The sequence below is a fragment of the Papilio polytes genome, unplaced genomic scaffold (genome assembly GCF_000836215.1).
Source record: "Papilio polytes unplaced genomic scaffold, Ppol_1.0 DF823980.1, whole genome shotgun sequence".
In the NCBI taxonomy this organism is placed as follows: domain Eukaryota; kingdom Metazoa; phylum Arthropoda; class Insecta; order Lepidoptera; family Papilionidae; genus Papilio; species Papilio polytes.
The window spans coordinates 1,443,562-1,458,022 of record NW_013525224.1 but is presented as its reverse complement, the minus strand read 5'-3'; the positions used below and the strand labels follow the sequence as shown (position 1 = coordinate 1,458,022).

The 14,461-nt window shown below is 31.5% G+C and overlaps 1 protein-coding gene across 1 annotated transcript; it reads left to right on the top strand.

Annotated features, from left to right (window-relative positions):
• The first annotated feature begins 4,360 nt into the window (after positions 1-4,360).
• On the top strand, positions 4,361-11,430 carry LOC106101510 (parapinopsin-like). The gene is made up of 8 exons (XM_013280760.1): positions 4,361-4,449; positions 6,900-7,147; positions 7,469-7,628; positions 7,985-8,180; positions 8,659-8,791; positions 9,932-10,072; positions 10,326-10,415; positions 10,486-11,430. The coding sequence occupies exons 2-8, from the start codon at positions 6,971-6,973 to the stop codon at positions 11,218-11,220; spliced, it is 1,632 nt and encodes a 543-aa protein (XP_013136214.1). The 5' UTR covers positions 4,361-4,449; positions 6,900-6,970; the 3' UTR covers positions 11,221-11,430.
• The last annotated feature ends 3,031 nt before the right edge of the window (positions 11,431-14,461 follow it).

The following is a 14,461-nucleotide window of genomic DNA, read 5'->3' as shown; positions in this document are numbered from 1 at the left end:
ATAATGCAACGTATTTTGGTGTATTTTTAATAGAAAATTAAAGAGTAAGGTTTATATGTATGACGAGCTGTCATCTTCCCTAAATCTGGAATTTTTCTGAAGGTATTACAAACAGACACTCCAATTTTATTATATGTATAGATATAGGTATGTATTTTCGTATCATCATTGGACCCGTTCGAAGCCGTAGCTATCGTTACATTTATATAAAACGTGCAAGCAGACGATATCTTAGTTTTTCATACACGAGGAAACGCAAAACAGTAGGAGCTGAGTAGGATTTAACAGTTTCCATGACCTCTACTACTTAACCGATTGTCATCGTATAAGTTATTTTATCATTGGTATTAAAAAAAGGTTTTGATCCGTCATTTGTTTAAAAAAAAACGTTAGGTTATACGCTGACATTTATCATACGTCCTACATTTATTTCCAAACGAGAGAATCAACCACGTAAGACTTTTGTCGGTCTGATTGGATTTTTGCAGATTAAATTCGTTACCAAACGATAACTCCCCTAAAAGCTTACGGATTTAAAATATTTAAATTGACCTAACATTTCGACATTTGTTAAAAATTCGCTGTAGTTATAGTAAATTAAAAATGTCTGTAACTAGGATTACAGTCATGGGGTTTACCAGGGATGTAGGCAGAGATTCCACTAACCTACAACTGACATAGTACCTTTCAAAGAAGTTACCAGTGAATAAATGTTGTTCACTATGTCTAGTCTTTAAATTTCTTTGTCTTTGGTTGAAGATAGGGCAGCTGCCACGCTTAGAGAAGTGTAAAATAAATATATAAGATACTACATAACTGTCTCCTCTAGAACTCGCTTAGATCGTTGGCTTGTTACATCCATGATTACAATCTCAAGCTGTGAACTGTGTGTCCTTTTCCTCTAGTACAGACGCGACTAACATAGAAATAAAAGTTACCCACAGCTATACTGCGCGATTAATCTTTTAGTGGAAGAAGTGCCTTAGCTTTTCTTACTTAAGAAGTATTTTTATATTCTTTGTAATCCTTTCGTTATATTCTAAACTGTTTGTAAGTCGCACTATTGTTATTTTTTTCTTTAGTTCTTTTGAAAGGATTATATTACTTCATTAAAAATATTAGATTTTTAATTTTTACAGTTTCATTGTTAAACTAAAAAACCAGTAGATTTTTATGTTATTTTGCAAGAAAAGGGTACTCATCTATATAATTATGTTTTCATTAACAATTAGTGCCTTGTTATTTTTACGTTTAAAAACATGTGCTCTTGAGTGAAGGGACGAACGTTTTGTTATTTTATTGTATTCTTTTCAAGTTAATAAATATTAAAATATTTTTGATGTCGATCTGAAAAAATATGTTCTATCATTATTTATAGAATTCGTTTTATTTTACAAGATTCATTTGTTACTTCGCAAAAGATGACAACGAAAAACAATAAATATTGTGTTTCTCAATAAATTGAGAAAACCCAAACCAAATTGATTTTCCTGTTATAATATAAAATGATATCCCATTTATTTTAACTAGGTTTTGTTTTATTTTAACGACTTTGTCTGAATTAAACAAAAAAAAACTAACATTCCCGCGTACAGCTAAATTACAGTCCAAAGGTCAGACACACAAGAGTATAAAATCAGTTGGTTTTGATTGCACGCAGACGATTTTGCGGACAAGAAATAGTCCTAATTAAATGTTCGCAAACATGCTCAATTGTCAAATAAGAATCTGTGACATCAATTAAAATCTGTCTCACGCAAATATACTTTGACAAATAATAATGGAATTAACTCTTCATATTAAAACTGTAAGTAATTACTTTATTGTTTGTCATATACGGATGTAGGCTGAGTTATAATAACACTAGCTATTCCCGTGCGACTTCATCCGCATGAAATTATGAAAATTTTATTTTATTGTTTACATTTGTCAAATTATCAATTGCAAATGTCAAAATGACGACGTAATGACAATCCATGGCAATCTTACTTCCTTGATGTTGGTAGCTTGTAACTTATGGTCCCTTTCCCACATTAGGGTTTTTAACCAATTTATTTACCTCCTGGGTTTGAATGCGTGAAAATATATAGCCCAAAGCGTGACGTAAGTGTAGAGCGTTTTATTAATAAGAGAAATAGTCAAAAAATATGCTGTAATTGCTGACATCTTAGGCAACAAAGAAGTGTGTGTTTACGCTTTATTATATTAAGTATAAATTGGCATATTAAAGATATTATAAAAATTATATAAAACAAAATGTGAATGGTGTGAAATTATCAACTACCTATCTGTCACCGGCAAACCCGCCAAATAAATTAAAAAAAAACCTCAAATAGGAGCCCTTGTGTTCTTCTAGATTGTTCTACCTCTATACTTTTATCGAGATATAGCCCTTCTGGAGATACATTCTAACATCCATCCATCCGAATTTTCACATTTATAACATTGGTTAGACAAGTAACTAATTTTAAATACCAATATTAAACCTTTGTCCGTTATCTTTACAGCTCTGATAGTCTTTTGTCTTACGAAATGTTTTGCAAAGGTTCTGAGTAATTCTGTTGTTTTTATTAGGGAATTTGAAATCCATTATTTAACTTATCGGTTAATAATGAAGAGCTTGCTAAGTCGTGTACTTTGATTTTATGTATAATAGTAACAAAGAAATTATTATTATAATTCATAGAAACGAGATGTTATTCTCTAAGTCAAGTGAATTTGTAAAAAACTTTATTTTAAAGCACAGATACAGTACAATACTAGTTGTAAATAGTTCAATACATTATTACGACTTTTTTAATTTGTGGAAATTATGAACATGAAATATGAAACTGAATCCACTAAAAGTAGTACAATTCGAGGTTAGGTTGAAATATTAAAACAGTTGTTTTAATTTACAAATAGCTTTGTAGTTTTTTATACGAGGGTGAATCAAAAAGTTCTTAGAAGTGCATATATATGAAACCTTTTTGGATCAAGTTCCAATTTCCAATCCAATCAAGTTGGATAATTTTTTTTCACAAGGAAAAAGGAAGTTAGAAACGCGTTATTCTAAATGCATTGCATTGGAGGGAGATTATGTAGAAAAATAAAATATTATTATTTAAATCTTTGCATTTTTTAATATTGATTCCAAGAATTTTTTGATTCACCCTCGTATAGTAAAAATAAAACGCCTGTATTGTTCTCATAAGTTTCTTACGCACTAATCTATCAACAACTTGCCCTTATCCCTTATGGAGGGTCGATACAGTAGGTGCCTCTCTTCCATACATCTCTATCAGCCGTCATATCTGAATCCACTCCTTTCTTACGCACTAATCTATGTCTCTACTAATATTATAATACAAAAAAGTAGAGATTTGTATTTTTGGATTTTTGTATGTATTGAAATAACTGAAATATAGGCCGATTTTAAAAATTCTTTCTCTGTTAGAAAGGTATCTATGAGTAAAATAGTCTTGTTTGTTATTGTTTTTTATTTATTTTTTTTTAAATTTCAGCGGGAGAAGTCTCAAGTAACAGTGTTAACTTAAATTGACAACAATGGGTTGCAGGCTCAGCGTGAGCAGGCTGGCTTTCAGCGTGTCTCGATGGACAGCGTTGTATATTGTACCTAAGGGACCAAACATTGTTACATTTAAAATATTTTATACGAGCTATTCGAGAGACTACGTCCGCGTGGTATTAGAAAACATACGAACTATATAAATTACAAAAAGCTACGTATCCCTCGTGAACCGGACATTTCTCAGAGATGAAGCTTATCCCATGTGTACTCCAGACTTTGTTTTATATCTGTGTCAAATTTCAATAAGATATGTTGAACCGTTGCAGAATGATCGAGTAAACATTAAAAAACTGAATTAATAAATCCCACGGGAACCGTAACTATTCCCGGGATAAAAAGTAGCCTATGTGTTCTTCCAGACTATGCTTTAAACCTGTGCCAAATTTCATGGAGATCAGTTCAGCCGTTTAGGCTACAAACGCTAACAAACATCCATCTATCCATCCATCCATCCATCCATCCATATAAACTTTAGCATTTATAATATTATTAGTAAGAAGTAAGATTAGTAAGATAGATTTGAATATTGTTTGTTTTCATTTTTAATTATTAGTAGACACAAAAATGTACTACCATCGTTTTATAGCCTAAAAAAAATTTCTCGAGTCGTCAAAATACCAGGTTTTCAGTACGAAGCTCGTTAAAAACTTAAAGAAGCTTATAAAAAGGCAATTAAAAGTTATTAATGCTAGTCCAATTTTATCGTAATCTGCGATTGCAACAGGTTCAGCGGTTTCCTATATAAAGGTTGTGCCGGGACTATAAGTTCAGTATCCCACTGGATGCGGTCGAAGAGACTTGTGATCGCGAAAACCGATATATCGCGAAGTGGAAACTTATCTACGTAATTTATATAAAATTAATGAACTTTTTTAATGGTACGTAGATAATTGTAGAATAAAAAATCATATTTTTTTAAACTTTTTAAAGTACTATTTAGAGTTGGGCAGATAAAAAATAGTGGGTGATAATTTTTAAACCCTTTTATACGTTTTATTTTAAAGTAACCGTCTACTGTCGTGTTAGATTAATTTCAACTTTATTGTCAATTGATAAGAGAGCCAATATAGTTCTTATTGCGTTGGGATTAGAGTCCATTTTCGTATAAAATTACTATTTGAATAGTGGTACTTGTCAAAAATAAATGAATGAAGAATCAGGGGCGTCTAGCAGTTAGGGTTCGAATCCAAGAACGTTAAAAAAATTGGTTTTACATTTTTTTAATTTTTTCCGTCATCATTATTAATTGATAAGGTTAGTATTAAAAGCTAAAGTATTGCAAATAATGAAGTTTGATTACGAAAACAATCAGAAAGAATTGTACTTTTTCGGAGTGTTTGTCAGTTATACCACGTACAGATAAATAAATGTCTTGAGCTTTATAGTTCCTCGATATTCCAATAATATATCAGAAAGTTTCAAATAAACGTGCAGCAAAGGCGGTAAGAAAACATTTCCCTCTTCCATTTTATTTGCCTTTCATTTAGTTCCATAAAGCCAGCTATACACGTTAAGTTCTCCAATAGTATGGAGCAGGCTTTACAGTGACCGTTTGAATATTGTGCTAAGCTCTTCTGATAACAAACGATTGGTCTTTAAATATTGCCTTTTTTAAACAGTTTTATACACTTCTTTTCAACATTTACTTTTACGTAAAATCGTACTTTTCCATTCGCCCAATTTTCCTAAAAAAGTGAATACTTTGTAACCCACTTTTCGTATTAAAATGTTTACCTCTGAGTGTCTAATATCAAAATTTCTTATAAAACATTTACATCGACTGACATTTCAATTATTTTAAAACCGAACTCTTTTTGGCTTAAAAGGTTTCGCACTTGTTAAATTCTCTCGTAAATTGTTTAAATTATCACATATTCTATTTAATTTCGTCTTTACAAAGGATTTATTTTTCTTTGACTAATAAATAAAAAAATACCATATTAAAATCATTTAGATATTAAAACAAGAATGTTTGATAATGTAAGAGCGCCGGTGGCGCAATTATTCAAACATGACCGTCCAGGTTCGATCCTCGCTTTATACCATTATGATTTTCAAATTTTATATGTACAATTAACATAAGTTTTCACGGTAAAGGAGAATATCGTGAAGCAATCTGCACATGTCTGTTAAGAAATTCAAAGATATGTGTGAAGTCAACCCGTAGTAAGTTAGTGTGGGTGACTGTTTCCTGGTTAATAACTTACGGTAGGCTCCAAGGGTCTCTGTACATAAGACAACGACAGTATTAAAATGGGTAAGATAAGATAAGAAATTAAAGTTTTCGTACTGTCAGAATAAAATTACTGTAGAAGCGAGGTTTAAAGTCATTTCCAACCTTATCGTACAAGGAAAAGAGGAAAGTTAGTGGGAAATTAAATGCAGGAAGTGCAAATATTTTGCTTTACGTCCCTTTCTCTGGTAATAAAAGGTAGGCAACGTATCTGTTAATGCAGATGTCTATGCGCAGTGTTCGCTTCTCTATTTTGAAGAACCTTGGTGGACGCATATACTAAAAAAAAACTAAACAATTCTGCATTAACTAACTTAAATTTCAGAAAAATTTCAACAGTCTAATGTAACTTTCTTATTATTTATTCTATTTATTTTTAAACATTCATGTTAATGACCAAAACGAGGCCGAAGTCGTTTAACAAAAGAAACAAAAGGAATCATATTATAACATTAATTAACAAACGAGAATGTAAAATTAAACAAATGAAAGAATTTTACGCTTCAATTTTACTCCCCGTTTTAATTAAAATTTACAATCCCACGGCCGAATATTGGCACGAATTTTAACACCATTTCCTTGTATTTAATAGACGTCAATATTTTAATATAATTCGGAATTTAACTCTTACATATTGAAATGTCGTTTCAGTATACGCCGTCTGTGTTACATCTGACATGAGAGATTTTAAAATGTAAATAATTAAGTAATTATGTATCCCACAATGCGTTTAAAATAAAATTCTAATCAACTAGTTAGTAAGTCAAAGGTATTTGAGATTTCAAGTAATAAACTTTTGAAGACAGATTTTTGTATGATTTGGAATATTGTTGACAAATAGTAAGCTAACTAATATGTGAATTGTGTTTTAGAAACACTTCCAACCCTTCGGTTAAATTTAAACTCAACTATCGCAAAACTGTTCAGTCTCGTTTTGATTCCTATGAGCTTTTAAAGAAGTGCGCACATTATTCGATTTTTAGTTCTGCAACTGAAAAGTCGAATTGGCTGCGAAACAATCGACAATCGCACGACAGTTGTGCGGTAGTTTAGTCAACGCACTCGCAATTCTTATAGTATTTTATTTATTCACAGATGGAGTCACTGGACATAAAGGAAATATGGAAGCTGTAATTTTTACAAAGTGAAAAATTAATTATGTAAAAATGACGTTAAATCTGGAACATTTTAACGACACAGTGATCCGAACTACGTATGAGGAGTTTCCACTTCTTATGCCTAGATGGGGTTACGTGGCCTCCGCTTTCGTGTTATTTCTTATAGGATTTTTCGGCTTCTTTCTAAATCTTATGGTAATTTTGCTTATGTTCAAAGATAGGCAGGTAAGAATGTTTCATTTGTTTTTTATAATACAATTTTTACTTATAATTGAGGGTATTTAGAGGAACTTAAAATAGATTAGTTAGATGAAAAAAAATTAATATAGCTTCTAGATTTTATTGTTGAACGATGGCTTGTATTTGTTTTAAAATAACTTTTTTTTAATACTACTCGTATATCCATACTAATATTATAAAGAGTGAAGAGTGAAGAGAATTTACCTGTGAGTGATATAGATATTTTTTTATTATTTTTAAATTTAACGCGGGCGAAGTCGCGACCAACAAGCTAGTAACACTATAAAGATGTTATTTATATTCCAGCTCTGGACGCCGTTGAATATAATACTTTTTAATTTAGTTTGTTCCGATTTCTCCGTGTCACTTATGGGTAACCCATTCACGTTGATATCTGCTCTCTTTCATCACTGGATATTCGGCCATACTCTATGCGTGCTCTATGGATTTTTCATGGCATTATTAGGTTAGTATTAATAATGTTTTTAGTTTATTTGATTGATTATAAAAAGCAGACACAGATGTTTTGTTTCGTGATAAGCTAATATTACTAGTTTCGCCTGCGACACCGTCCGCTCGCAATTAAAAAACTTAGTAAGTTGCCTATGTGCTCTTCCATACTTTGTTCCTCCAAGCCATTTTTTAGCTATAGACTCTAACAAATATCTATCCATCCATTCAATCTTTCGCATTTATATTATCAAAACAACGTCAGTTTTATTGCGATGTTGTTAGGTATTGGTTTGAAGTATTACATAGATGTAAGCGAAGATTTCTCTTTGATATTTAGTATTGTAATTCGAACTGTACCCTTTGTTTCAGGTATTACCTCTATCACTACACTGACGGTGATATCTTTTGAACGCTATATGATGGTAACGAAGCCCTTTAGCTCTAGGCATCTTACTTCAAAGGGCGCTGTGCTGTCTATTGTTTTTATATGGGCGTACGCTTTGGCACTAACGACGCCGCCGCTGTTCGGCTGGGGAAACTATCAGAATGAAGCTGCTAATATCAGGTAGATATATAACGCTTAAACACGTTTGATTACTAGGTAATATAAAATAATTATTCATTCTTAAGTGTCATTCAATAATAATAAACACAATATTTTTACAAAAAAAAAAATTAACAATAAATAGGCTAAAAATATTATTACAAACATTTTCAGTCTGTTAGTATGCACACTATTATTTATTGGAATCGACAAACAATAAAATTTATAATAATAAAATCATTTTTTAGGATAATTGTTATGTATAAATTTTCATATTTTTATTATTTCGATTCAGTATCAGCTACTTTTTTTCTGGGAATTAAATAACCCTGTATAAAGAGTCTCTTCTGAAATTGTATGATGGCGTAATTTACGTGGGTGGACCGTTGAAACATCTCCTTTCGTGTATATTACATGAATTTTAGGCATTTAAATTACTTAAGATTATTTTTAAATTAAACGATAGCTTATTATATCTCTGTGTATTTTGTATTAACAGCTGTTCGGTGAACTGGCACGAACAATCGTTCAACACACTAACATACATTCTGTTCCTCTTCGCGATGGGACAGATCCTTCCCTTTGCAATCATCACCTTCAGTTACGTCAATATCATACGAACTATGAGAAAGGTATTTATTATCTACAATAATTTATATACTGAGACTAAAGATTTATATGTAACAAAAAAACTCAAAATAAGTGAGACCCAAGTAACATAGGCTTTATTTAGCTTTCGCCCGCGCCTTCGTCTGCGTGGCATTAAAAAAATAAAACAAAAAACTATGTGTTTTTCCAGACTATCCTCCGCATCTATAGCAAATTTCATCGAGATCCGTTCAGCAGTTTTGACTACAAACTTTAACAAACATCACTCCATCTATCAAAACTTTCTATCTTTTTGTAATATTAGTGAGAAGTAAGATAGTTATAAAACCTTTTAAAATGAACCCCCCTCGAGAGTAGCCAGCATTAGCTGCTGATTGTATTAAAATTAGTATAATATAAGAAGAATTTAAAAAATCAGTATAGAATTCTTTATAAATTCCACGAGAAATGTGTTTTCATTGTTTATTCAATAAGTTGTTATTGTTTTTCTTTTGTTTTCCCTGTTTGAATTTGTTTCTCTTAACACAGATTGTAGATTTGTCACATTTCATGGAATTCTCTCGTCGGATTGTAATGCCGTCAAAAATGAGGATAAACTCTTATTTATTATGTAAAGAAATTCTTTGGAAATCCATACAGTTGATGAAAAGGAAATCTACATAATATTGTAATAATGTTAAATTAGATTACTAGTGAAAAAATTGTGATTTTTAGATATTGAAATTGTTAATTCACAAAATCGCCAACTGCCATATGTTCCTTGTAGGTTTATACGTCGCTACACCAGCACGGCATCGATTGTTTTTTTAATACTATTTTAAAGTAAGAGCGGTGGTGGCTCAGTGGTTTAAGCACTTGACTTGTAACCTACAGGTCTTGGGTTCGAATCCCGCCACGTACTAATGTGATTTTCGATTTTTCGAATTTCTTTATGTACAAAATGTACCTGATGTTCTTACGGTGAAGGGAAACATCGTGATGGAACCTGCACATGTCGGTGAAAAAAATTCAAAGATATGTGTGAAGTCAATCATCCCGCACTGGGCCAGCGTGCTGACCTAGTCACCCTAAGTTAGTGTAGGCTCCGAGTCCCTTAGTAGGGACGTATAGTGAGCTGGTGATGATGATAATTTTAAGGTATGATGATGAAATGTTTGTTTCAGAACTCCCAGCGACTTGGTAGAGTGAATCGGGCGGAGGCGCGAGCGACCGCAATGGTCCTGTTAATGATAATATCATTCACTGTATCTTGGACACCTTATTCTGTATTTGCTTTGATGGAACAATTCGCTACAGAAGGCATAGTAAGTAGAATTTAATAGTAAAGTTCACTTCAATCTTTTATTCACAAATCAGACTGAAATCATAAATTTATTTGAGTAATAAGTTACTTTATACACTATCATCATCATAATCACCCTTTGTCTGCCCACTACTAGACATAGGCCTTCCCCAATGTCTTCTGAATGCGGTCCTCCGCCTTCTGCATCCAACGACTTTCCACCGCCCGCACTAAGTCGTCGGTCGTTGTATTCTATATTTTTTATAAATTATCAGGTATCGCCTGGTGCAGGAGTTATACCAGCATTAGTGGCTAAGAGCTCTATTTGCTACGACCCTCTTATTTACGTCGGGATGAATACTCAGGTTAGTAATAAATTATAATGTAAGTAGTGTTGTATCTAAATTAATACCAATTAATTATTATTTTTGACAGTTTCGTCAGTCCATCAAACGTATATTCAGTATGCAGAGTAAATGTAAAAACTCTGAAACCGACAGAGGATATAATAATACATTTTTGTCACCGAGTCATAAATTATCAGCATTTAATGATAGCACTTTAAGAAATAATTCTCCAGAGACCAGTCTATTGACAACGCCTAAAAAGGTTAACAAATGCGATGGCATAGAAGATAAAATTACCACAATAATTGAGAAAACTAACAAACAGGTTTATAAATTACCGGAATTAAGTTTGATTAAAGAAAAAAATACCGTATCAGATGCGGAAAGATCAATTGAAACTAATTTTGATGATGAGACAAGTATTAGAAAACTAGAAATGTTTGGAGAGTCTTGTAAATTGAACGATCAGTCTCCTATTGTTACAATAGTAGATAATAACAAACTTTTCTTTACAAAAATAACTAAACGTGAATTAGAAAAACAATTATCTGAAGAACATTTTGTTGAAATTAAAAAGATAGATGGCACTGATCATAAATTGAAACGTCCGAAAACGATAAAACATAGCTATTCTTTAGATTTAGGTGGTGTATCAAATGAAGGGAAGATACGAAAATTTTCAATCGAAACTAAATTAGAATCGCTTGTTGCACCTAAAAATTTCTTAGGAACAGTAGTGAGCAAGTTTTTTGACCAAAGTAACAAAGAGGATAATGTCAAATCGTATTTGTGTGAAAAAGATAATGGAAATGAAGATAATTAACGGGAAATATCGAACAAAGCTGATACAGCCGCCATTTGTGATATCAAATGGCATATCAAGGGATGAAGTTTTGATGTTTTTATCATAGTCTTTAGATCTGTGATAAGATACAAGTGCCAAGGAAGAAGTATAGGGAATGATATTGTAAATTATTTTTGAGAAGACCGATACGTATCTATGCGTATTACAAAAACATTTAATGTACGTTGAATACATGTTGAAATTGCGATTTACCAAAAATTAGATAATTTTTAATTCTAATAAGATTTGTTGGTCTTAAATCTTAAATTGCATTTTCAAATTAAATTTTAATTCAGATTTTAATGTATAATGTTAAAATATTCTAAATTAAATCAATTGATATTAACATCAAATATTTTTTATCAAATATATTTAAAAATATAAATACATCAAGACATATCCCAAATGTATAATTCTTGCATTAACCATGGACCATGTTATATAAGGTAAATAAAACAATTGAAATTTCTGTAATTCTCTTTTTCCCTTTCTCTATTAGTATGCACTCATGCTTCATTTAAACATTTCTTACAGATTTTTAAAAATGTTACTATGTTCGAAGTTATGGACATACATTGTCCATATTAATAAAAAAAGAATTACTTGAAGTAATCTCATTTTTGTATCAATTTAAAGACAATTCTAAGGGCCTGTCTCACGTCAAAATGACATCACTGTCAGATAAGGTATTTAAATACGATATTACCATCGCATATTTTACATGTTGGTTTGTTATCAGATAATTTAAAATTAGATGGGACAGGCCCTAAATATTTTATTACCAAATTAATAGATATAAGTTTTGAATTGTATTTTATGAAATTTATAAAATAAATAACTTTGTGTGTTTGATTAAATTAAATAAATAACTCTGTATTGTTTTATTTCTCTATTCTGCTGCATAACAAAATTAATGCCCTTAACCCAGAATGGTAGGCAGTTTTCATAACCTTCTACAGATTCTTCCAACACTGAAAACTCTGTATAATTTCTCCGGTTCCTATCAACTTTACAGACGAGAAGACTCCTATTACGATTTCACGTCGCATTATAGTTTCCAATTAAAATGAAAATGTACTTTTAGACCATCAAGCATATTGCAGTAGCCCCAGCTTTAAGGCAAGTCAATTTATCACCTATTAATTATGATTTAAGCAGCGGTTGAACCGTTAACTTTTAGCCTCAAAGCCTTACGTGATCACTGATCAACGGAATTGTTAAATCCATCCTTTGTGAAGATAATTAACTCTTAACGGTATAATAATCTAAACGATTCTGTTTTGTTTGAAATTTTCGTTATCATTGTTAGAAACAAATAGATTGATGTGAATATACAATATACTAAATAAAAAATATACATCTAATTCACGTTCGAAATAGGTTAATAAAAATACAGAATACTATCTTACTAACGTTATAAATGCGAAAGTTTAAATGGATGTCTGTTAGAGTTTGTAGCCTTGTAAAAAGACTGGACGGATTTCGATGAAATTTGGCAAAGTAGTAGTGCGTAGCCTGGGTGTGTCTACATAGGCTACTCACTTTTTTTAATTGCATGCAGGCGGAGTCGCAGGCGAAATCTAGTAGTACGATGAAATACTAATATCAGTACAAACAAACTTCTTCACTAAAACCACAAAAATAAACCCAACGTAATTGATGTCGTAAAAACCAGATCGAGTTGCTAATGTCGGTTAGAGACAGGAAGGCGCCATCTTTCTTTTATTACACGATAATCTAACTATCTATCCTTAATTAATTTGCTTAACATTGCGTAAGTTTTAATGACAAATATATTGTCATGGAACACAAGCTGTACACACTGTACACATTACAAAGTCCTGAAGGCATAATAAACACATTTGCATAAAACCACTGATATCTTCAAATAGATATGTCCTTATTTAGAAATGATAGCCTAGAGGACATCGAGAAAAAACTACTCCGTTATAAAATAACTAGCTGTTGCTCGCGACATCGTCCGCATGAATAAAATGTAGTCTATGTTACTCGCAGATAAATTACCTTTGTAGTGTTAAAATAATTATTAAAATCGGCCCAATAGTTTTTGAATTATATCAATACATACAAAAATACAAATATTTCCTCTGTATAATATTAGTATATACAAGTCTGTCTATCGTTGGCTCTTGGACTAAATCCGTAGATGTTATCAAAATTCCGCGCTCGTTAGTACAAAATGTTTCGCGACGCTATCAAAACCAGATGCGGCATATTTTATGCGCCCCTTAACATTTTATGTCCAGGATAAGTTTTTTCTTGTTATTGCGTATTGTTTCGTGTTCTACATTAATTGTTTTTTTTTTATTGGACAATGGACATCTTATGTAAGATTGTAATAATATTTTTTTTATTCTTACTTTGTCACTAATTTAAAAAAAATGTGAAAGTTTAGATCGATGGATGGATGTTTGTTAGAGTTTGTAGCCTAAACGGCTGAACGGGTTTCGATGAAATTTGGTATATATGTGGACACAGACACAGCACAGCTCACAAATTTTATCGCGTCTCTCCTTCTGTGATACATTATTATTCATCTAAACGTCCTAAAATATCTATGTCTAAGTAAAACAAAACCTTTATTAACCAAGTTAAGAAATGTTTTAAAAAAAAATATATTATTATTAAATTACCATTATATCTTTCATAGTCACAAATTTCAAATAGAGGGTCATATAAATTAGGCACACGTTCATGGAATTGTCGAAAACGTTGAAATAATTGACATAGTTTCGAAGTGGCTTTTATACGAGTTTCTAGTGCTTTTTGGAGTTTCGGGTGTCGTGTAGTTATATCATACAGACCGTTGTTTGTTATTAAATAACTTACACCATATTCTCGTATAACATAATATATATTAGATTTCGCCCGCGACTCCGTCTGTCAAAATTTAATTTAATTAAAAAAACAACAACAACAATAGCCTATGTGTTCTTCCAGACTATCCAATACATCTATACCAAATTTAAAACAAAACTCTAATAACGCCCATCTATCTAAACTCTCTAATTTATAGAATTAGTAAGAAGTAAGATTAGTAAGATACACAATTTGAAAGTTAATCACGAAACAAAATTAACTGCAAAGTTAATCCATTCAAGTCTAGAAAATTCCATCAATTTATATACAAAAGAAAAGATCTCGAAAAAGTTTTTAATAAGTGAAAGGGGAAAGGCGGGAACACTGAAATCATCGACGC

What these genes read in the sequence shown, in the direction of transcription:
- LOC106101510 (XM_013280760.1), top strand. Translation starts at nt 6,971, where the DNA reads ATGACGTTAAATCTGGAACATTTTAACGACACAGTGATCCGAACTACG. An exon ending in TCATACGAACTATGAGAAAG is followed by an intron (nt 8,792 to 9,931) that starts GTATTTATTATC and finishes TGTTTGTTTCAG; the next exon opens with AACTCCCAGCGACTTGGTAG. An exon ending in ACGTCGGGATGAATACTCAG is followed by an intron (nt 10,416 to 10,485) that starts GTTAGTAATAAA and finishes TATTTTTGACAG; the next exon opens with TTTCGTCAGTCCATCAAACG.